The sequence below is a fragment of the Onychostruthus taczanowskii genome, unplaced genomic scaffold (assembly GCF_017590055.1).
Source record: "Onychostruthus taczanowskii isolate IOZ18803 unplaced genomic scaffold, ASM1759005v1 scaffold57, whole genome shotgun sequence".
In the NCBI taxonomy this organism is placed as follows: domain Eukaryota; kingdom Metazoa; phylum Chordata; class Aves; order Passeriformes; family Passeridae; genus Onychostruthus; species Onychostruthus taczanowskii.
The window spans coordinates 3,805,566-3,829,936 of NW_024503346.1; the positions used below are offsets into that span (position 1 = coordinate 3,805,566).

Genomic DNA, 24,371 nt, shown 5'->3' on the forward strand with positions numbered 1-24,371 from the left:
TCAGTAATTCCAAATCTCACAGGTGAGTGGGTAAGTCTTACCCACACAGATTTTAATATTATTCAGGAAAATATGCTTTCATTACAGTAGTGTCCTTGTGTGTGACCAAAAAAAAAAAAAAGTGACCAAATTTTCCATTATAAAAGTGTTTATATTCACCTCAAATTTCAGGAAGGAATCTGAAAAATCACTTCAGAATTCTGCCTTTGATTGAAACAAGGTCTGCAATCCCCTACGAACGTTACACAGCTCCTCTTCTTGCTGTACAAAAAAGAATTACATCTATCACTTTTATCACATTTATCATGTGCTTTTGAAAAAAGGCAGATTTTATTTCATGTATTGCAATCCTGGTGCACTGTACATGCTGCTTAGTCTACCAAAGATGATCCTTTCCATCATTAAGACACAACTAAACGAGTCCATTCACATCTCCCTGTGGCTCCCATCCCTCAGGGAAGGTTTTAAATACAGTAAGTCAGTGACATTTGCATTCTGACTAACTTTTATTTTTGATAGGGCACTAGAAATCAAAATTTTAGTAATTTAGTGTTCAAACTGCAAAAATAAATAAAAATGAGAACAAGATAAATTTATTTACCATTTCTTTTAGAAATTTCTCTTGGAGTCCTTTTATGTCTTCTTTCAACAGATGCATCTACAAAAAGACACTGAATGCATCTCCTCTGCTCACAACTGCCACCACATTTTCAACAAACAATGACATCCCTAAATGTGTCATAACCAAGAGATACAGAAGCACCTGCCTGTGGAAAAGAATCTTTTACTTTTTTTTATTTCTTGGATGAGTAACACCAGTAAGCAAAGTCACAGAATCCAGAATAAGTCCTGATAACTGCACACACCTTCCAATGGGTGAAATCTAGGCATAAACACTGAATGTTGTGAAATTAGGGGACATTTTATGGCAAAAGCTAAAAAAAACTATTATGCACCATTAATATAATGCTGAGGATAAAATCTTCAGGAAAAAAGTCAATATTGCTATCTGTGGACACAACTGAGGAATTATTAAAATAAGCAAGAAATTCACCATACCTCTGAAGTAAAAACATTTTCTTCACAGTCAACAGAATGGTAGATATTCGTTTCAAATGAAGTTTTAAGAACCTGAATTCTAAAGAAATAAAGGCAGTTCAAACAGCTTTGCTACATAAGAACTTCCTACAAAGAGCACAAATACATCCCATTGTTGGGAGTCTATTTGCATTTAAAGCATGGATAAATATCCCCATCATTGTTACTGCTGGAACAGTCCCTCAGCTATGTGGAGAAGTTTAACTGGAGAATAATGACATGAACATTTTAATCTCATTTTCTCATCAATCATCTCTCTTTTATAGAAGAAGTTGCAGAGAGAAGTTGTGCTGATCTCCCTCCAGTGAACAGAACACAAATCTCATCCCAGGATTAGTGAACCCTACTGACCTCTGCTGCTCATTTTTCATGAACGTACTAAAAGTGTGGGAATGCTTTTTCCAAAAGCTCTGGAAAGAAAAATATTAAGAGATATTAATCAATGGGAACTGATTTTACAAACTAAAAGTCATTGATTTCTAATGTGAACAAAATTACAACCACAGACTGAGCACAGAAGGGGCAGGAGTTACACAGCCCCCTCAGGAGCTGGAAAAACCCAGCCCATTAAAGCACTTGTAGGAGTTTATTGAAGGAGGAAAAACCTACAGGAGTTCACACAGTGGATACATGTAGGAAAACATAGAGTGACCTTGGGATTCTAAGAGCACCCTGACACCCCAAATGCATTGTTTGAAATTTGATCCAACTAGAAGCAAAAAGGTACAAGCTTTGAAAATCAAAATTAATGATATTAAATTGAAGATGATGTGAATGATCTATAGATTCCAAAGAATTCCCTTTTACCCATGATCAAACAACTAAAATACAAACCGAGAATTCTTTTTCCATGATTTTCAGGGACTGAGAGTCCTTTTCAAATTTCTCAAGTTCCTCAGTGAGAGTAAAATGAAATTTGTCCAGCTGCCTGATCCTACCAAAACAAACCAGGTTACTTGCAGAAGGTATTCACTGCATTTTAAGGATGTTTTAACAGAAATCTGCCATTACTGACCTGCATTCATGGAGTTGGCAACTCATTGTGGCCAAATGCTGATGGGCAGCTCTCAGTGTTTGCTTATTAAAATTATCCATTTTCCGGGAGCGGTTCTAAGAGGATGTTTTAACATGAAATTCAGATTATTTGCACTTTAGGAACAAAAAAGCCAAACCCTGTAATATGTTCAGTACTGAAACTGCTTAATATCACAAGAAACCCCCTTTAGAAAATGTAATGGTGGGGTGCAAGCCAAGCTGTCACCCATGTGCTCATGTACTCCCCCAGGTGATGCACACAAAGGGTCTTGCCTCAATTTTCTTGGTAAATTCTTTCTGGAGCTGCTGACAAATGCTGATGGTTGAGCAATCAGGCTTCCAGAATTCCCCATCCAAACCAGACAGGTCATTTGCAGATTGAGTGGAGACACGTTCAGACACTGAAGAGAACAAAACAATGTCAAATTCAGGATTATAAAGTTCCCAGTCTGACGTTAGCACAGGGCCTAGGACAGTTTTTGTTCTATATAAATTAATGACACCAATTAGATTAGAAACCAGTTTTTATTTGCAGATCAATTTTCTGACTTTTTATATGGATCCAGTCTCTAAATATTTAGCAATTTTTATTCTTTGCTTTAACACCTAAAATGCCTTTTTAGGGATATTATATTCCTTCTTAAAACTTGAATTTTTCACATAATTTTCAAACTATGCACTGTCAGTCCATGACCAACCTCTGCAAGCAGCAGCATCATCTCTTTTAAATAATTTTTTGGGCTGTAAACTTATTCTTCTCCTTCCTTTCTTTTCCTCCTCTTTGCTTGTTTCTGCCTCATCAGAGCTGCCTTCTGTGGCACTGTGGTAAGTTCTTTTGAGGAACGTTGGTACACTTGGTCCTTCAATAAACATGGAAACAATGCTGAATTTTAGCATTATTTAGAACAATGAGATGGGAAGATAAACAAGATTTTATTGACAGATTGGATGCAGACTCTAGGAGGATGTATCTTGGCTTTAAAACAAGAATTATGTAGAAATGAATAACCATTACATTTACAGAGGGCATGTTCAACTGAGCTCTGACTGATGAGCAAGTCTGGGATTTTTTCTGGTAAAAGCATTATCCCCATTTTTTTCCCAGTATCAGTAGGAACGTCTCTAACTTTTTATCTGGAGCAAAACTAACTCTTTACTGAAGCTGCATTTTGGAGCCTGATTTTCAGGTTTTTTTGGGATAATTAAAATAGCAGAGAAAATGAAAAAAGGAGTTAAAAAATGGAATAATACTGAAAATATATAAAATATAAGAAGATTTAAAAACTTTGGCCATATTATTACCCCAAATAAAACATTTTTCTTAGCCCTTATGGAGACACATAGGAAGTTTTTGGCTTTAAATTAAATGTCTGTACCTGACTCATTCATGGGGGAATAAGGTTCTCTAATCCAAGACTGTACTCTGCTCCTGCTGGAAGCAGCCAGTGGGGATGGTGCTACACAATCCTAAAAGAAAAGTCACTGATTTATTTATTAGCTTCAAAATTAAACTGCTTTGAGAAATGCCCATCAGAGATGCACATTTATGTTGTGAAAATTAATTTAATTTTATTGGAAGTCACTAAGAAAATATTTACTCCCTGTTATTTTTTAAAAAAAATACGAATTGTAACTGATCTTGTTTTTTTTCACTGTATCCAGATGATAAACAATTATCTAATTTATCTCTGATATTTAAAAAATAACTCTTAGCAGGTCCCAAAATCTGTGTTTAATACTGAGATGCATTTCCCTTAAAGCTCAGCACCTGAAAAGGAGATGACAGAGATGCCAAGCTGAGCTCTCTTGTGGAGAGCAAGGAATGCACTAACTCACCTCTTTACTTTTAGTGAGAGGCTTGGTGGGATCCTGGAGTTTGCCTTTAGCACAAATGTCTGAAAAGCAAGACTGGGGACTTGAATCCTCGTTGTTATTCCCTGTTTCCAGCACAGCTCCCTTTGCATGTTTTCCACTGTCAGCTTTATATGCTGTTAAGCTGAGCTACACATTAAAAAAAAAATTCATTATTGAAAGGAGATGCCTCTTAAACCTCACCACCTCTAAACTGATAAAGCAAAAAGCTGCAGGTCTCTTCTGAAGAGTAAAGAATTCAGGAACATACCTCTTCCTTATTTTTGGGGATAGGTTTAGTGATATCCTGAAGCTTTCTTTTAACAGAAAATGTGTCTGAAATGCAACGTTGGAAACTTGAATCTTCATTATCATTACAGGTTTCTGCTGCAGCTCCCTTGGAGTTTTTGCCACTGACATTTTTATATGTGGTTAAGCTGAGCTGCACATAACCAAAACACAATAAAACATTATTGAGAGGAGAAGCAAAAAGCAGTTGGCAGCCAAATGGAACAATTTCAGTTAAAACAACTCTAGAGAAAGGTTAATGCTCTTACCAAAGATGCTTCAGTTAAAACGGGTGAGAAGCTTTTCCTCCCAAATGTCAACTTTGTAACTGCTGCCTGAGGGGACTCAGTTACACCCAGACTTTGCAGAGTCTTGTTTTGTGGACAGAAATTACTGGGAGAGGTTCCTTTCTCAGAGTTTAGCATTTCCCTGTCTTCTGGTGATGACTCCTGCAGACCAAGTGACCTCTCACTGGAGCTGGGCTCTGGACTGGCATCTCCTGACACTCTCTCAGCACCTGGGGAACAGTTCCTGCACTGTCAGCACCAGCAGGGGGACCTACACAAGGGCAGCCGAAGCCCCACTCTGCTCCCTGCTCCAACCCTGGCAATTTCCAAGTCTCAGATGTGTGGAATTTGGCACAGGCCTTGCCACCCTTGCCCTTTCTCCCTCTGCCACTGTTTCAGCAGTGCCAGATTTGTTCCAACACTGACATAATGTGCTTCTGTATTACCTTGATGTCAAACAACTGCACCAACCTACAGAAGTGTTAGTGACATATTAATACAACTCCTTAAATTATGTGGAACAACTGGAATTATGGGATATCTCATTTTAAAAGCATGAAATAGATGTTAAATTCTACTGCTGTGATAACCCTCAATTAACCTCCACCTCTTTCAGTACTGCTAGAAATGAAAACACCTACATCTCATTGTCTCAAGGGAGGCAGGGCTCTCAGCTGAAGGCATTTCCAGTTCCTCCTGCTCTGCAGAATTCCTGGATGCAGCCAGTGCTTTCTGCACATAGCTATCCACTCTCTTTGGCTCCACAGGTACAGCCTGCAGTACCTTTGGCTGCTTGTAATCCTTGTTTGGCCCATTCATGTGTTTCTATCAAAATACAAAAGTTATATAAACATCTTTGTAACCACAGTGTCCATAAAAGCTGATAAAGAGAGATAGAAATTTATTATCTATATACTATTGATCAAGCAGAAGGAGCATCAACAGAAGTACTTAAATCCATAAGCAGATCAGGTTTTCCAACATTAATAAACACTGAATTTCTTTAACTCAACACAAATTTCTATTCTTATGACCTACTTAACTACTGGAGGCAATCACTGATGTTTCAGGATTTAATGAATAAAGTTATAAACATTTTCATATATATTGGCATGTTATGCTAAAACAATGAAAATGTTTGAGCAACCAGTGTTCCTTTACTAAAAATCCATTTGGATATTCAGCAAATGTATTGACACAGCATTACCAGCACCACATCAACTCAACAAGATTTGGCTCACTAAACCCTCCCATTTAAAGACATTTTCAAAATATTGTCACATTTTCAAAATACAGCACACAGTAGTTCTCTGCAGCAGAATAAATCTCATAAATAGAAACCAAAATCTATTATGACTGAGAAGATTATTTAGGACTGATTTTCTTAGCAGATCAATACTCATCATTAAAAAAGGGACAATATTAAAAAAATAAAATTAACTTCAATTTGCTTCTGTTGGACACTTAAAATTCAGGAGTACCAAGTACAAAGCAGAGGAGAGTTTACTTTGAAAAACATGGCAGGAATGGATTTTTAACAATCCAGTGGAACTGCACACCTGTATTTTGGATTTCTCCTCCTTGGAGGTGCATGTTGGAATCCTTTCTTCACTCTCAGACTCAGAACTGGAAGGCTCTTTGTAATTTTTTGTTGCTGCTGCTCTTCGAGGGAGTTTTTGTCTGGTGGATTTTACCATCATTTCATCCACTTTTGAGTTCTGGGGTTTACATTTGTTTATCTTTGGAAGAATAAAACCATCTTCAGTGAACAAGAATGATCAATACATACATGAGATAAAATGGCAGATAACTGAGTTTAATTACTTGAAACAAAAAAGGTTTAAAAACCTTTTTAACAAAGCTCAGAGAATCCAACCATCAGTCTACTAAAAACAGCACCCAACATACAGTGACTGAAAAACCAGCTAAATATTATATGAAAAGAATAAACTCTGTTTCACAAATGATCTGGGAGAAATGTCACATATTTATGAAAAATTATTTTAAAACAGTTTCTGGGGGGAACAAAGATTTTTAATCCACATTAAAATTCTAATTACAAATTTGTGTTTACCTTTTTCTTATTTGTATTTTTGCCTTTAGCTTTTTCCATATGGCAAGCAGGTTCCAAGGATTTTTTTGCTGCTACAATACAAGAAGTTTGAAAAATCAGGAAAATATTCAAATGTTTGACATTAGTTTCAGCTGTAAATAACAGAATCACTTTCATGCCCACAAATTGATTGATTCAGTAACTGCTTTCAGCCCATTATTTTGAAAAAAGACATTTTTTTAATTGACAACAACTTGTACCTGTCCCCTCCTTCTACAGTTTTCCACATTAAAATACAGAATTTATGTAAATTGATCTTTATAAATTATCAGAACTAACTTGAAAATTCTTTATGCTTGGAAACAAGACAACAGAAATATATGACATTTGCAACGCAGCACATGCCATGCTGTGCACTTCATATCTATGGACAAACTACTGCAGCATTCTTCAGAAATATGAAAAAAGTTCTTACTTTTGTCTGTGCTCATTGGTTTCCCTGGTTTTTTACTTCTACTGTAATCAATTATCTGGGCTTTAGGTTTCCTCTTGGATTCCTGCAGCCAGCTAATCTCTGTCTTGCTGTCATCCCCTCTGTTTTCTGTGTCTGAGTCACTAAAGAGATGCTTCTTGTCTCGATTTGTTCTAGTCTACAAAACCCAAAAAAGTTCCTAAGTTATTAATTTTTACACATAGCCCACTTATATAACTGGAATTTAAAGGCAGGAGGACAAGCTGTGCTGATCCATAAAAATCTTACCTTTTTTCCTCCCTTCCCTTCTGTGCTGGATTTATTGATGGTTGTGTTCCTTAATTAGAGAAATAAAACTGATCATTAAGCAATACATTTTAAAATAGTTGCTCTAAAGCTTTCTATTATTCCCATGATATCTGGATTGAGGATTCAAACAAAGGGACCTACTTTTGCTTCCACATTATTTTGAGATTACCTGTCCACCTTAAACCCTAAAGGCTGTGTTTGTTTCCCAATTATCAGTAGGAGTACACAGCAAAAACAAAGTCCTTTCCAGGAGGATCATTAACCAAAAACCATCCCACTCTATTCAGCAGTTTCTCTCCCGGTAGTATTCCATGAGGAGAACTATTTCCTTCATGGAACACATCCTTTCCTTTTTATCACCTTCCCAAAGGACCATCAAGGAACAGCCTAGAAGAACACAGCAATGTTTATTGCTTAAAAACACCAAGACAGCCAAGATATTCTTGTCATGCAGCATTCCCTGGAATATTGTGACTGCCTGCTGGAGAGTGCAGGCTGTACTAGGATAATCAGCAATCCAAAGAGAACATCCTACCCTTTTTTGTTTGTCTCTGTATGAACACTCAGTTCAGTCACACACAATTCTTGGATCTAAAAATGCAAACAGAGAAGAGACAAATGAAGATTTTCAATGGTTATAGAATCTGTACAAAATTAAACAGGCCACCAGCCAGGAACTGCTAAGGAGTTTTTTTTCCTTAGTTATTACACTCAGTAATTAAGGGTCATTAATTTCTATCTTACAATTCATTTAATAGAGCTGACAGTTAAAACCAACAGCAACTGACTGAAGCTTTCAGGATCTCAAAGCAATACAAGAGTTCCCACCCACCTGCTTCACAACCTTCCCCAATTCACTCCTCTGAGCCACAAGAAGCAAAACTATCTTTTATCATCTTTCTTTATCATCATCTTTTACTTTCTTTTTGCTCAAACATCTGCACAAAGATGTCTTTAAAATGGGGATTAGAAAGATAATAACGTTTTCAGGATAATTTAAAATACAGATACTCCTAACACACTGTTTAATTCTTAATTCAGGAAAAACATCATCATAGCCTGAAGTGGCCAGAATCTTAAGACAGAATATATTGTTCAATATTTGAGAATGCTGGAGGTATTTACAAGGCAAACTTTCTCCTCCACTTAGTTCACTGATATAATTTGAATTTTCAGATCTTAATTATACTTTCAGTACAACATTTGACTGATTTCCTTTCTATTCTATTCATAACATATTCATTTCATTATTTCTTACTCCAAGCTTGATGGTAGGCTCATCAAACCCGCTGATGTTAAAGTTGTAGACATCATCCCTGTCAAACAGACAGAGATCAATTTTGTGACTGAATTAATGAAAATTTGACAGTTAGGTTTGGGTAATCATAAACTGTGTTTGAAAATGTTGTAACTACTTACAGAATGTGACCAGCAGTAATATTAAGAAAAGAAGCAGTTTTTAGGGTCCTGTCCTGAACTTCTTCCTATGCATAAATGAAAAGTTAGCTCCCCTGTCAAATCTGGACTGTGCATTCATAGACACTGTCATCTCAAAAAGCCACTTCTTCATGAAGATAATCAGGCTGATTACCAACAGTTCAATATGGCAACACATATCTGCAGTCAATGCATAATTAACATTAACATCTACAGATACTTAATATCCTATGGTATTTATGAACTTTCCTTTTACACCTATTGACTTCCACTTCCTGTATTTACATATTAGAAACAATTCCAACAAAAGCACTAATTGTGTTACCTTGGAGATCCAGGATTTATTTAAATGTGTCCTAAAAATAAAGATACATTTTGGTAAATGCTAATTAGAAGATATGCATTAGAATACTGCCTATTTTTAAAAAAATCTCATCAAACCCAGTAAATTTATTCATGCATTTAAATACAACATCAATTAAAAGATGGATTAAAAGAGCCCAGCCCCTTTCATTTATCAGCATTCATGGGCAGATCACAGAGACAGCCAGAGGCACACAAAACTCAGCACAAAGGGAAGCAGTTCACACTGTACCTGTTAAAGCCCAGGGAATCTCTTGCTTTGCTCTTCTCATCACTTTTGGCTCTGTATCTGTCACTGATTTTACTGATCAGTGATTTGGCTGCATCTGCCATTTCTTTAGACTTTGGTTTCTATAAAAACAGTTTAAAATTCAACATTCAACAGAAGAACAAAGCTGCAAACAGAACTTCAGGTTCCTAAGAACTCCCTAAACTTCACTAAATGTCTCCTAATGGATTAAATTACATTCATTTGAAAACCATTTTCCCTTGCATGACAGTAAACCCACCAGTTTTGAAACACTGAAAATGGGACAATTCTCTTAAATGCTAGTGGAAGAAACAAAAGTAAGAAATTCTCACTGTCTTTGACTGTTTTGGATTTGCAGTCTCTTTTCTGAGGAGAACATCAGGGTCCTCTAGTGCAAGGTCAGAATGTAAGGATGTGTCAGACACTCTGGCTGAAAGAAATGTTTTAAACCATGGTTCAGTAGCAGTTTCAGTATTTTTCCCTTCTGTAATTAACAGTTTCTGTTCTAAATGATCAACACTCTGACTCTCCACTGAGGATAGTATCAATTCATTTTCTTGGTTCTGTTTTTTTTCATTTGTTTATCTGGAGAGGTTCTTCAAAAAGCTGAATAAATGCTTTTTGTTTCACAGCTCTTTCACTACCAATAGTAATAAAGGGAAAAACAATCATCACTGCAAGTTAATTTCTCTGAATCTGTCTTTGAGAGTAACAGTTGACCAAGTGTGACCATCACCTGGATGGGATGCCAGTGATAGATTTGGCTTTTGCTTGTCCCCAGTTGTTATATTCTTCTCAGGAAGAGGGAATGTTCTTTTTTTCCATGTTTCAGTTTTATCAAAAGAAGTCTCCAAAAGACCAGGCAGCCTAACAAAGACAACACCATCCTACTGTCAGAAATTGAGTCATAATTATAATAAAAATGCATCATAAAATAGAAAAATCATTATATCTTAGATATATCAAAGCATTTTACATTGCAACAAAATATAATTCTGGTAATGCTTGAAAATTCTCCCTTCAAAGTGAGTGATAACAATGACTTGGAATTCTTTTCCAGTACTTACAAAGGTTTGTTGCTTCTCCCAGCTGGCTGAGAATCAGGAACAATATCTAACACTTCATCTAAATGAGACATTAATTTGGTGTCAATTATTATGGCAAAAGAAAAAATTAAAATCATTTTATAAATAAGGACTCCCAATGCTTGTCAAATTACTTGCCTAAAGTTTGCTTTTCTGTGGCCTCTTGTACAATTTTTATGACTTCTTCAGAATGCATTTGCTACAGGGAACGACACCCAAAAGGAAATATTAGTGCAGGACCATAAAGAGTGCAACCTCATAAACTTGTGCTTTCTCTAATAAAACATGACTTTCTCGTTCTCATTTCATGGAAGTGCTGTTCCAGTACCTTCCCATGTATTTTAGCCTCATTCCTGGTATCTGACTTCCTGATCTGGTCTGTTTCACAGAATTCATTGTCTCCTGTGCATCTCTGCTCACTCTAAAAAGCACAGTAAGTACACTGCCACTTACAGCCCATAAAAGCCAAAGAAATGCTCTAAACAAAACATTCTGTACATGAAAGCCTTTTCCAAAACATGGCTGTATCAAAAAAATGCTTCAGAGCCCCATAGTCTGGGGCTTGACCTGAATCTGAGCAAGGCAGACATTTACAGCATTTATGTATTTTTGTTTTTATAGTAGTGAATGCCTGATCAAAAATGCTCTAGAAAACCCAATGCTTTAAATGCTGCAAGCTGAAGACATGAACATTTCACAAGCACAGCTGAGTGTATTCTGTGTTTTATGACTATTTCACTACTGAACAATCAGTTAGAAATTATTGCATGTACCTTTCTCCTATTACACACAAAAGAAGAACTGAGGTTCCAGAAATAGGAAGTTAATTCTGGGGTCAGGACTGATGAGTGAATGCAAACTGGGCCTAATTTTGTTAGAGTTCAGTCTGACTTCAAACATGTTAAATCTGAATTTCAGAGGGCAACAAAATATAATGCAATGAAGTAAAACATACTATTTTCTAAAAGTGACTTGCTTCCTGTAAAACTCAAGCTCTTTAAAATATAAATTAGGAAAAAATTAGAATAGAAGTGAATTATTCTAAGTTATTCTAAGAAAAAGACTTAGCTACAGAGGACATGCATACTCCAGGAGGTTCCTGATAGAAATTCTTTGTTCTGCCCTCATTTATTGTATCACTGTCAGACCTCTTAGTAGAGCTGGTCATTTCCAAAGGCAATTTACATCTCCCTTTAAAAGGAGTGGCTGAAATAAAACAGAGATGTGTTAGAATTCCATCAGTTCTCTCATTACAAAAGGAAGAGTTTTGCCTGCTATCACAGCTATTCCACAAACTCCAACAAAAGCTGGTTAGTTTTGACACCAGCCCCTTCTGGACCTTTAATAATTCCATTTATTCCAACACTGTTATGTGGAGATTAAGAGCTCACTGATTATGGATGTCTGGAGGCAGAAGCAAAGCCTGTTACAGGCTGGCTTTGGCAGAAAATAGTTGGTTTCTATTTTAAGATTTCACTGTGATATATTTTTACTGAGTTCTCAGCTGCCTGACAGCTGCAGGAGAAGTGCCAGGTGACCCTGGGTTGTTGGGAAGGCAGTGCAGCCCCTGTCCCACACCCTGTCTATGGACCAGGAGCAAGTGCCCCTGAAACATTTCAAGTTTTAAGCATCTGCTCAGGAGATTTTATCATTTCTCCTTTTCATTTTCAGCCCTGCCAAGGATCACAGTTCATGCCTGAGTTTCAAACACCATTTACAGTGTGTTTTTACCCTGAAAGCACTTGCAAACTTACATGTGCTGACAAAAAACAATGAATTCCTTGTGGACACACTTGCAGTTCCAGGAACACGCACAGATGCTTCAGACACTTTCCTTTTACGGGATGGAGTTGTCTTGAGGAACAGAAAGAACTTGACCATAATACACTGATTTAAGGATGACAGCACAAGAATTCAGATAATTTATTGTCAAGAGTCTCTTGTCCATTATTGGAGTGTCAATTGCTGCTGCTGCTGCAGGCATCAAGGTAATGTGATTTTACGCAGTTGTATTTCAACAAAATATTTTTAAACTGAGATTCATGATTTTTGTTTTCTAAATTAATTTGATGAAGTATGGGCAAATCCTGCCCCTTGTTCACCAAGGGATTCCCTGGAGATTCTGCAAAGCTACAAACTGAGGAGAAACAGGTTTAAGGACACCCACTACAGCACCAGGAAGATGCAGTAACTGTTTCAGTTTTTAGCCCCTCCCCTGCAGTCTCCGAGGCCTTGACTTTTCCATACTGGGACATCTGAGCATATCCTCAAAAACTTCTCTTTAAAGAGAATTCTCAGAGAATCATGGTCTAAAGATCATTAACAATTCCTTTTTATTTCTGTCACATTACTGTAGTTTCAAAATACTAACAAATTTTTTAGCAAAAGGATTTTTCCAGCTTAAGAAAACAAGAAAAACAGTAAGAAAAACAATAAGAAAAACAATCAAACTCTTATTACAGTACTAACTATATTCCAACTGTCAAATAAGAAGGGGTTTAGACTATTAAATACTACAAATATTTAAACTGACATGCATTTTCTCCCTACTCCTCTTTTTTTTGACAATACTGCTTACCTTGGAGGAATCACCTCTGAGTTTTTCTTGACTGTTACTTTGAGTCCTCAAAGTTGCAGGAGATTGCTGAGTTTTGTATTTACTGACTTTCTCCTTCTCCTCTCCACATTTTTCTTTGAATCCTGGTGACAACTGACTTTCTGGTACCAGAACCTATAGCATATTTTAATTTCTTTTCATTTGTATACAATATTTGGATTTTATAATGTTTTATTTTTATACAAACACACATAGCAACTTCTTTACCCCAAGTAACATCCCTCACTGGAGATTCTGAAAAACTTCAGAGGTGACAGACTTTTAGTTTGAAAAACTTCCAATTTAATTGCTACTTTTGTCACAAGGATAGGTTTTCAAGTAACAATGCACATAAAAGAACTTGCCCTGTGCATATTTGTCTCTTTTTGGATATTCATATCTCCCCAAAAAAACCAATCCATGCATACTAGACACCACTTGCCTGGCTTTAGACTTATCCATACTTATTCATATTTTAAAGTCTTTGTTTTTACTGTTTATAAATTATGAATAGCCAGGCTAATTAAACAAACCCAAGAAACCATCTCAGCCCACTGAGGTAGGATACCTGTGATCCACTTTCATCAAAGACAATGTGGACAGTTGTTTTGGCTACTGATGCAGACTGCTTCTTGCTGAAATCCTGCAAAGGGATATGTCAAAATAGACACTTTGCTCTTGTTTTAAATAAGAAACAAAATATTTAAATGAGAGATCTTAAGTGTCTGAAATCAGATTACAGAGGAAAGCAGATTGTACAAATTCACAGCAGATTCATCCCTCATGAGTTCCTCAATCAGAGTTCAGGACAAAGCAGTTTGTTAGAAGCAGAAAGGAGGAAGGTATGGCTTGCTAAAAATGTTTTACTAAATGAGTAAATTAATGAGTGTTAATTCCACTGCAAAACAAGGGAGCTCATGAATAATTTCTGAAAGTATCTGTAAGCAACCAGGCTGTGTTTCTGGAAAATTAAATATGCACAAAGTGACATTAAGGTATGGTGTCCCCTTTCCAGCCTGGAAATTTTTGTTGCGATTCATTTTCAGTCTTGGCATGAAAGAACCAGTTCAGGTGACTGAGTCCAGCACTGCTGAGCCCAGCACTAACCCCTGTCCCCAAGTGCCACATCCTCATGTGTCTTAAATAACTTCATCACTACTCTGGCAGCCTGGGCCAGAGCTTGACAACCCTTCCAGTGGAAAGATTTTCCTAAAATCCAACCAAAGCCTCCCCTGGTGCAACTTGAGGCCATTTCCTCTTGTCCTTATTAAGCATCTTTCCCAAAGCTTAATATATGATGAGTTCTGTAGCAGTGATGTTAATGAGAAACTCTTGTATGGAGAGATTCCAATAACCACAGCTGGAACAGTTAAATGGCAATGAGACATTGAGTTTGAATCAATTTAAATCTATTCAAAAGGTATTTCAATCTTACCTTGCATTTATGAAATCCATAAATCTTTATGATCACATCTTTGATTTCCAAAATGGAATCAAAACATAAAAGAAATTTCTCTCCTTCAAGAGTGCCCACACTCACTGGGTTTTTTAGATCTATTGTTAGTAATTTCTTTGAATCTTTTTCTGCACAAAAACAAGATTTGAAAAGCATTTTCATTTCAATTTAACAGCATCTCATATAATCTTTGTCAACACATGACATATTCTTCAGTTCAGATATTAGGATTAACATTTTATTTCATTCCATCTAATCAACAATAATTTTATTAGTAAAACAATTCAAAATTTGGCATTTTAGAAGTACTTATTCTGTATGTTATTCCACAGAATTTTCTTTGAAGGTTACTTACTATAGCTGCAGACAAATTACAGGTATTAATTGTTCTAACAAGTTCAAAAGGAATATTGTTACCTGTCATTGTTTTATGTTTAATTTGTATTGAAATAACTCTAAGACATAATTATTAAACACCAGCATGCTCAAAGATGTGACTGCAGTGCAGTTTTGTCCCTGATAAAAACAGTTCCTACAATATTTTAAGTGAGAATTCTGCTTGACTAGAATTAAGTCGGTACTTTAAGATTAATCAATTTGAAATTATATTGAAAATCCAAGTTAGAATATAACAAAAGGTCCCATTTTTGAGTTCAAATACCTTCCAGGTTGTACATCCTGACGTCTTCTTCTTGTATAATGACTGTTTCCCACTGCTGATCCTTATATGAAAAAGACATTATGAAAGATAGACAAGTATTATATTACAATTAAAAGAAATCGGGTGATCAAAGTCATTCAGTGACAACTTTCCAACTTTCTAAACCTGTTACACAGAGTGACAGGAATGTCCTTCACTATTGCTCACTATGCATATGTTAAACTATTCCCAAAGAGCATTAGGAGTCAGTACTCTGAAATTATTTGATCTAAATATCAAAAAATCTGGATTTTTTTAGCCCCATCAACACTGGAATGCACATGTAAGTTCAACATGTTGAACATGGGGAAATAAAATCTGACACACTCCAAGGAATGTGGATTTGCTGCCTCAGGAGAACCCAGTGGGAGACAAAACTCAGCTTACTGCATCCTCTGCTGCCACATAGAAGGAAATACTTCTGCTGCCAATGTTGAAATCAATCCAAAATTCTTCCAGGTTTTCATCCAATGGTATTTGGAGCTAAAACAAATAGAATAAGATAAAACAGTAAGAGCAGAGAGCATTGATTACTACCAACTCAGAAGGCTCATGTTGTTCTGAACCCCTGACAAACTTTCAGTCCATGCCTATTTGTGTAGTTCTGAAAAAAGGTAATTTTCTTATTTTTATCTCTATTTTTTCTTAACTGGAAGGCAGAAAACCTTACCTCATACTCATCAAGAGCTGCTGCTAAACAGGGGAATGTAAAAACCCTGAAAGAAAAGGACATTTTTTCAAGTATTCTACAATGCTGTAAATAAATTTTGCAGATCTGAACATAGCAAACAGATTGTGTTTTCACAAACTTTAGAGACTCAGAGATCCCAGCAATCAAAGTGATTTTTACCCCAAGGAGGTAACATGAAATTTAATCACAACATAAAATCCTAAAAAAGAAAATATATATTATCATAAAAAAAATCAGTTTTACCTTCTTTTGTCTCCAAGCATGCCATTCACCTGGTTAAGAAATTTTCTGCAATCCTATTAAAACATAGAAATTTCTTAAAGAATTGTAAGATGGAAGTTTCCCTCCCTGGAAATATTCTTCATGTGACTTACTGTCTCAAACTCTGAATCTTTAATTCCTTTAAATGCAGTGGACACAAACTCCATGGGAAACCACTGAGAGGCCAGAACTCTCCTTTGCTTCTCTGACACCATTCTGCACAGAGCTTCTGTGATGGCCACTTGTGTGTCATAGTCTGCAGCACAACACAATTCACAGCAGGAGCAGATTTAAATAACTACTGAGGTGCAAAATGTGAGCAGGAAACTGGGGTAAGCAGTGCTGAGCATAATCTAGATCCCACTAGATCCACACATGCAACCCATAAAGGATAACTAGAAAAAGAAGTATGGGAATAACAATGACTGAAGAAGTTATTTTTCAAAATGAAACCAACCAAACTTTCCAGGACTGTCAGAGCCAACCAGGTGTTTAAACAAGAGAGAAGTTTTCAATTTTCATCTCTCTGAGCTGGGAAATTGCTGAATATCAAAATGATCCCTGAGGGAAGCTACAGCCCATGGCCACAGCTCCCAGCCTCAAAGATTGACTTGTTTATCATTTTTCCTATTTGAAAACATTTATTTTAGAAAACAAAAAATGTCAGTGAGTTTTCCATACACTGAACAGACAGAAACATTCCAGGTTGCAGACTGTTTTCATGCAGTATTTATATTTTTCAGATACCTCTAACCATAATATTCTGCAGCTTCCAAATGCCTTCTCTGGTTCCTTAATGGGTCTGCAGCTAATTTTTAAGAAGCTCAATACTAAATTAAGTCCCATGCTCACCTCCAGCATCCAAAATTGTCCTCCCCATTTCACTCCTGCCAAACAAAGAAACATTGCATCAAAATGTGACAGCAACACAAGGCCCAGAGGAAAGGTTTGTTATAAACTTTCAATGTATGAGACAAACCCCTGATTCCATGGAACTGTAAGACTTCCAAGGGGTAAATACCTCTGGGAGCACTGCTTGGGGATCTGAATGACCTGACAGATACAATTTTGACTCTATTTGCTTCTCTAAAGTGCTGTAAAATTATTTCCACTGCACACAGCCCAACCTTCCAGTGACTGATGCACTGTGCTGAAAGCACATCCTTACAAATAGGAGTTTAATTGCTTTACTGGGATGGGGAGAAGCCTGATTGAGACTGAGAAAGAGGAAAATTCAGGCTTCTGATGGAGAATAACCCAGGAGAATACCTGTACACAGTCACTAACACTGAGAATTCAACAGCAAGTGAAGAAATTGAGTTAAACAGGGACCAATCTGCACAACAGCTTAGTAAAAACCACCTCCCAACTCTGCAAATGATGGAATGATACAAAAATTATACTGAAGATCATTTACATGACAAGTAACATCTCCTTTGTAGAAAGTATCTTTTTCCTGGCATCTCGAGGGATCTTGTCAAGCAATAAATTCAGTTTTTTTATTACCTAAGAAGAGTGGAAAAAAGGGAATGTAAAGTAAGTTTGTTAAACTTTGAGCTGCTCTTATTTTGAGCCCTTGTCATGTATTTTATACCACTGAAGAAAGCAATAGGCTTAAGTAACTGCAAAACAAGAAAAGACAACGAGTCCTACATGACTTTAAATGGTATTTATCTTACTAAAACAGCCTCAATTTCAAGAAACTACTTTAGTTTCAATGGGGAACAGTAGTTGTTCAACAGTTGTTTCTTATTTGCAGGTTTAAATACAGAAAATCTTCCAAAGCCAGAATTCTGTCTGCAGTTGATTGCTGAGCTAAAGTGTACCTTAAATTAGCATTAAAAAGCCTTTCCTTTGGGGATGTAGCCTTTACAGAGACTTTTTTGTAACTTTCACTTTCTTTAGAGGGAAAATCCCCTGACATCCTGAGGTTACTAAAACAAACAGGAGAAATTTGGAGATACTGGAAGGAATGCAAATTTCCTGCAACTGACTACAGAATTTACAACCAACAACCTTAAGGCTATTTCTAGCACTTGTAGAGCTAATTTCTTCCTGTGCTTTTATACAGCTTCCTCACCAGAACTTTGATATCACTGTTTTGGAATTTACTCTTTAAAAACCCCAACAAACAAACAAAAAGCTCCACAACCACAGGTCAGTAATCTGAAACACCCCAACATATAAACAACAACAAGCATTCCCAGAGGAACGTGGAACAATCCTTCTGATCCTAGAGCACTACAATATTCTCTTTTTTGTAGCATCTGCACAAAATCTCTTAACACACTAACCAGAAAACTGCTGCTTAGAAAGAAGGATGTTTACCTCCTGCTGAACATAAATATTAATTCTTGCATCAGTAATGAGGGAACATGTTCTCAGAACAAAGTTTTCTAGTATTTGCATTTTACCTAACAAACAGGAAAGAAAGAAATCAAAGAGTTATCACGAGTGTATTGGGTGCCCCTCAAAAACATTTGGGAAAGGATTCATTTTCATTTAGAAATTAAACACAACATGTCTGTCTTTTTATAGAGGATTAGTGACATGTAAAACAGAACAGTTACTTCAATTTATAGTAACTATGTTTCTATTCCTGTGCATCACTGTGTAATTCCCCTGGGTAGGAGATTATTAATTTTTTTATACATAATTGGTCAATTCTGTAACTCAGCTCCCTGAGACACAACTCAGGTGCTGGAATTTATCTCCCCAGGGCCATGGAAATGAATCTTTCACTTGGATCATGACACCATCAGTCTGTGGGGACCTTCCCCCCAGTGCCACACTGAAAGGTAAGGGCAGGGTGGCATTCCCAAGGACAAGGTCAGTAAGGAAGATCACTGGGCTGTGCTGAGCTGTGACAGCACCTTAGAAGCATTATTCCTATTTTTTAGGAAGAAGTTATTCCCATTTTTTAGGAATAACTCAGTTCATCTACCATCTCTGAGACTTATTGGGCTTTTTTATTACTGACAACAGAAAGTTACAAGGAAATCTGTCCACAGAGAAACCCCAAACTAAAGCTGACATCACGGGAATGAGAAATATGATCCTTTGTGTGTTCTGATACAGACATTTTAAACTCCCATTTCTGCTTTTTAAGCTCACCTTCAGGTCTGCTATCACACACAACCTGCAATAAAAAAACCCCAAATAAATAATTTTGATAAAGAAAATATTACAGCATAAACAAATTATGCAACATGGAGCTGAAGGAAGTAATCAAAAAACATTTAAGATTTTGAAATTATTTTGTCCTTAATAAAGAATCTAGGAGATGATCCCTACTAACAAGTGTGTTTTCCCAAAATTATATTTCAGTTAAATTTACTGAAATTATTTCACGAATGACAAAAATTTTTATGAAGAGAAGAACACTCACAGATCTTATAAACTAGATTAGCATCCCAATAATGAATGTAATCAGAATTTGATCAAGATGAAATTGGTTTTGGTCATTGAGCATTTACTGTTACTGGTTTTCTTAACTTTATTTCATTATGCCAGCCATGAACAGAAATTATTATGAATACAGCAAATTGTTTAACCAAAATGATTTATAATCTATTCAGAAGTCATTGTTACATTAACTCGAGGAAGATATTAAAGAGAAACATATTCAAAGTCCTTTTATTGCTAAACTAGTAACAATTACTTTGACAAATTTTATTATCAATGTATTTTTACCAGCAACATGATGAAGAAATCCTCAGCCAGACTTGTAAGCATTTCATTCTTTTCATTTCCTCTGAGGACCAAAATTCCTTTCAACTTTTCAAACCAATGGACCATGTAAAGGGAAAACAAAGGTAAATCTATTTTAATAGCCTGGAACAGGACAATGGTTTGTATTATAATTCAGTAAAACTGTACAAACTCTACAATGATTAAAACAACAACAGCATCCCCACTCTGCTGAGCAGATGTTAGCCCCAGACTGAAATTCTTCACTCAGGCTAAACAAAATTAGGTGATTTTGGGGACTTTTTAGTCCAAAAATTGGAGATCACTCTGACACTTGCCACCACAGAAAAAGGAGCTGAATATTGATAATGGCTGAATGGAAGTGTGTTGTTTGGTGTGAATAAAAGCACAAGGTTATCACCCTGGTTTTGTTTATTGTTACATTTTGTTTATTATTTTGAGCCCATGTCATGTATTTCATACCACTGAAGAAAGCAACAGGCTTCAGTAACTGCAAAACAAGAAAAGATAACGAGTCCTACATGACTTTAAATGGTATTTGTCTTACTAAAACAACCCCAATTTCAATAATTACATCAGTTTTAATGGGAACAGTAGTTGTTCAACAGTAGTTTCTTATTTGCAGGTTTATTATTATTTGTTTTTTGTTTATTATTAAAGCAGTTGATAAGGCAATTAAGTAACTCTCATCTGATATTGCCATTAATTTTCTCCAGTGAAATCTCAGGTGAAAGCAGAAAGGAAGTGCTGTCTGTTGTTCAGTTTTTGCTGAGTTGCAAAAGATTAATCTATCTAACATGCAGGTTAAAATAACACCAAATAATGACAATAGCACTAAAATCTGTTGAAGGAGCAGGTACAAAATTACTGCTGTGGGAATTAACCAAAAGAAAAAATTAAATGGCACCAGGACATTCTAATTCCTGAGTCAAAAGCAATGTAACAAAGCACAGGAAAATACATAATCTTGTTTAAATGGCTGTAAGCATATCTAAATCAATTATACACTGCATGATTTTCAAAGCCCTCACAGGGACAATCTTGTTTAAATGGCTGTAAGCATATCTAAATCAATTATACAATCTAAATCAATTATATAAATCATGATTTTCAAAGCCCTCACAGGGATAGAGCAGCATCCTTTTACAAGGGGTCACATGACAAAAACAATTTAAATATGAGCAATCTTTGTTGCAAAGTTATGGGAATTTCTTAATTCTGACTCAGTCAAGGACCAAATCAAACACTGAGCTGCTCAGCACTGAAGCATTGCTTATGCACTTTAGTCATGTTTATATATTTATTGAGAAGTTCACAGATGCTTTATGGTTTTACTTATCCTTCCAACAAGACCGTGTTTTATCATTGCTGGGAGCCCATCTTCTCCTGCTATGCTCATTTTTCCCCCACATTTGTGAACAGCATTTAGTAAAGTAGAAATGCTTTTGACTTCTTGTTTGTCAAGTGCCTGAAATGGAAATTACAACATAAGCTTTAGTGTGAAGTCCCACAAGAACCTATATTTAATTAACCAGAAGGTGTTTTTATTCTCAAAAGCCACCTTAACTGCAGCTCGAAGGAGAAATTTCATTCATAAATTTATTTTGGGTTCTTAAATCAACTGCTGATGTCAATCAAGCCAAATGAAAAAAATATTTTTCACCCTCTTCCAAAGATAGTGTAGATGATTTTGATGCAATGATTACATTACCCAACACAGAAGCTTGTCCAGTTTGTTGACAAACTGTTTGCTGCATTTGTGAGAGACATTTTCACATTCTTCTGTGGCCAGAAATTGTTCTAAGGATTGGAAATCCTTTTCTCCTGAAGCTTCATCAATTAACTTTTCAAGCTGTAAGCAATATACCAAAGCAACTGTATTACTGTGTGCTTAACACTGATAAAACACATCTAATTAACACAGATTTGATGCAAGTTTTACACAAACACCTGCTGCATTCGAAGCAAATATTCTGAATCACAAAATAATTATGTGTAAAACCTTAGGTACAGAGCACCCTATCTAATACATTAATCTTGCAAATACCTATGCACTGAGATGTTAATTATTTGCTTTAACTGGTTTTTGTTTCCTCCTATTGCAATTAAATTCCTACAGAAGTGTTTGTTGTATCAATGCCCCTTACTTGGTATATTCAGTATTTTACACTTCTGAGTTGCTTTTATCCATTTTGCCCCTTTGTTCTTTCTAAATTTCTTTCAATTACAACTGGATTTCAACATTGTGACCTGAAGTATCACCTCAGTTGATCACCCTGTGTCAAATTCATATGATTTGTTTTCATCAGTAGCAATTTCCAGTTCCTCTTGCTTTCCACCCAGCTACTTTGCACTAAGCCATGTCAAAAAAAAAAAAAGTTTCTTCCTGCCACACTGCACAGCCACACTAAATACTTTCCTAACAATTAAATGCTATTAATTTAAACAATCAATACTCATCTCCTGCTCCATCAGCACATACCTGCATCTCACTCCTGGCTGGCATTTTTTGCAATTCACCAACTCGGCTGCATAAAAGGGAACAATCATCACACTTTAAAGAGGTTTTGCAAACACATTGGGAATCAGTCAAAATACAAACTCCAAAGATACAAACACCAAAGTTTGTCAGTGCATAAGTGCTATATAAATGCTGTTTAAACAGCTGGGGATATAAGGAGACTTTCTTGCATGGATAAACAATTGTTTAAAGCAAAGGAGAGGAAGGAATGCTCAGTTCCATGGCTGGAGGCACAGAGGGGCCTGAGGGGACCCTCAGGATTTCCCAGCAAGGAGAGAGCACAGGTCAATACCACAAAATGGTAAATTAAATAACACAAATATGATAAATGACACAAAAATCTTCTGCATCATACATACACTGATGGGCTCCAAAGTGATTGTCACCAGCTAAAAGCAACATCTGGGTAACAGAGGTTTCTGAAAATAGTGTATTAATACTCAAGGGCAGGAAAAATATTAGTTTTGTGGAACATTTAAGAAAAGCAACGAATCTGTACATGCTTTGTATGAATTATTTTAAGCCAACCAAACCATGTGCAGTCAACAACATGCAGCTTTGGTCTCCCTATCCCAGACATGATACAGACAAACAAATAATGATTAAAGACGGGGAATTACTTCTGTAGGACATCAACTGTGAACACAGCCCAGCTATTCCTGCACTAAATAACACAGAAATAAAAAAGGGTGATTTTTAATTACTTTTTCCACCACAAGAACAACGGGGCTCCTCTGAGGCCCGTGCTGGCAGCTCACAGCTCTCCTGTCTCCGGCCCGCTCAGACAGCCCTGAGGAGGGATCACAATTCCCCTTTCCACACAGGAGACCCCCGGGCCGCCCCGGCCGGATCCAGGGCCCGGCGCGGCCTCACCGCCGCCCTCAGCCGCGCGCCCTCAGCACCGGCCAGGCCCCGCGCGCCCCGCCCGCCAATCAGCGCCCGGCAGGGCTGGCGCGGGCCAATGGCGAGCGGCGGGGGGCGGGCGCTGCGGACCCTCAGCGCGGCCGGCGGGAGCGCCCTCAGCGCGGCGGGCGCTGCTGGGCACCGCGGATTGCCTTTGTCCACAGCCGCTGGTTAGGGCTAATTTCCCCGCACACACGGAAATTGCCGGGCATGACTTGCTAAACCAGTGTAATCCATTCCTGGGCTTAATTTAGAAAAGCTTTCACTGCCCGAGTGAGTGCTCGGTTACAGACCTGCTGTGGGCAAAGGGCTTCCACTGGCGGCTGTGGTGTTTATTATGCAGAGGGAACGGGATAATGTGCTTAAATGGAATCCAGCAGTACTGGATAATGTGTTTAAATGGAATCCGACAGTGCCAAAGGGGGGCTTTACCTGTACTGGTGTGGTACTGGTATATCTATTGCCATATCACAAATACAGATGATAAAATTTATCATGAAGCTCACATACTCCAGAAGAGTATCGAGAAGTGTCCATTCATACCTAGAATAAGCAGCAGGAGGGGAGCATCTAGGAGAGAAGTCACCTTTCATAGCAGGTAAACCTGCAGCAATTGTAAATAAAATAGTACTGCTGATTCCCTGAAATGAGGAAGATAAAAACTCAGTACTATAAAAGAAAAAAAACCAAAAACAACAAAACTGCACAGAAAGTATTTAAAATACCACGAGATGTCACTGTAATGCAAGAAAATGACAAGTGGTGTGAAAAGTGGAGTATTTGCGCTGAGGAGCTGAGAGTGAGCGGTGCTGAAGCAGATTTGTAAAACAGCTTATCAAGAAACCTCCTAAGGACAAAACTTTGCCTGAGGAACTTGGAGCATCTGAAGTTTTCTATGAAAACTAAATCCTGAATTGTGCTTTCACCACATGAAGCAGACATAATCAAAGCCTGTTTGAAGTGGAAGTTTCCCTTACCATGAGCAAACACAGAGGCTGAGCCTG

General features: G+C 37.0%; 1 protein-coding gene across 1 annotated transcript; it reads right to left on the reverse strand.

Annotated features, from left to right (window-relative positions):
* Positions 1–106: 106 nt before the first annotated feature.
* SYCP2 (synaptonemal complex protein 2) lies at positions 107–23,296 on the reverse strand. Its single transcript, XM_041417843.1, has 46 exons — positions 23,169–23,296; positions 22,426–22,471; positions 21,655–21,795; positions 21,283–21,411; positions 19,926–20,030; positions 19,347–19,371; positions 18,561–18,646; positions 17,650–17,738; positions 17,085–17,119; positions 16,346–16,488; positions 16,215–16,267; positions 15,951–15,996; positions 15,668–15,763; positions 15,242–15,302; positions 14,560–14,708; positions 13,693–13,767; positions 13,107–13,259; positions 12,283–12,382; positions 11,616–11,734; positions 10,667–10,727; positions 10,511–10,568; positions 10,180–10,310; positions 9,776–9,873; positions 9,426–9,544; positions 9,156–9,186; positions 8,813–8,877; positions 8,652–8,709; positions 8,226–8,255; positions 7,929–7,984; positions 7,373–7,421; positions 7,088–7,262; positions 6,634–6,704; positions 6,119–6,298; positions 5,201–5,384; positions 4,542–4,789; positions 4,256–4,426; positions 3,970–4,134; positions 3,510–3,600; positions 2,832–2,993; positions 2,407–2,534; positions 2,114–2,208; positions 1,933–2,032; positions 1,450–1,508; positions 1,060–1,138; positions 602–658; positions 107–261 (listed from the first exon to the last, which is right to left on the reverse strand). Exons 2-46 carry the CDS (start codon positions 22,447–22,449, stop codon positions 193–195), a joined length of 4,419 nt encoding a protein of 1,472 aa, XP_041273777.1. The 5' UTR covers positions 22,450–22,471; positions 23,169–23,296; the 3' UTR covers positions 107–192.
* Between the last annotated feature and the right edge of the window lie 1,075 nt (positions 23,297–24,371).

Coding starts and splice junctions, on each gene's coding strand:
- SYCP2 (XM_041417843.1), bottom strand. CDS start 22,449: ATGCCAGCCAGGAGTGAGATGCAG. Junction 17,120..17,649: donor AAGGAGATGTTACTTGTCAT/GTAAATGATCTT, acceptor TTTGTTTGGCAG/GAGTGAAATGGGGAGGACAA. Junction 1,509..1,932: donor TCATGGAAAAAGAATTCTCG/GTTTGTATTTTA, acceptor TTTTCTTTCCAG/AGCTTTTGGAAAAAGCATTC.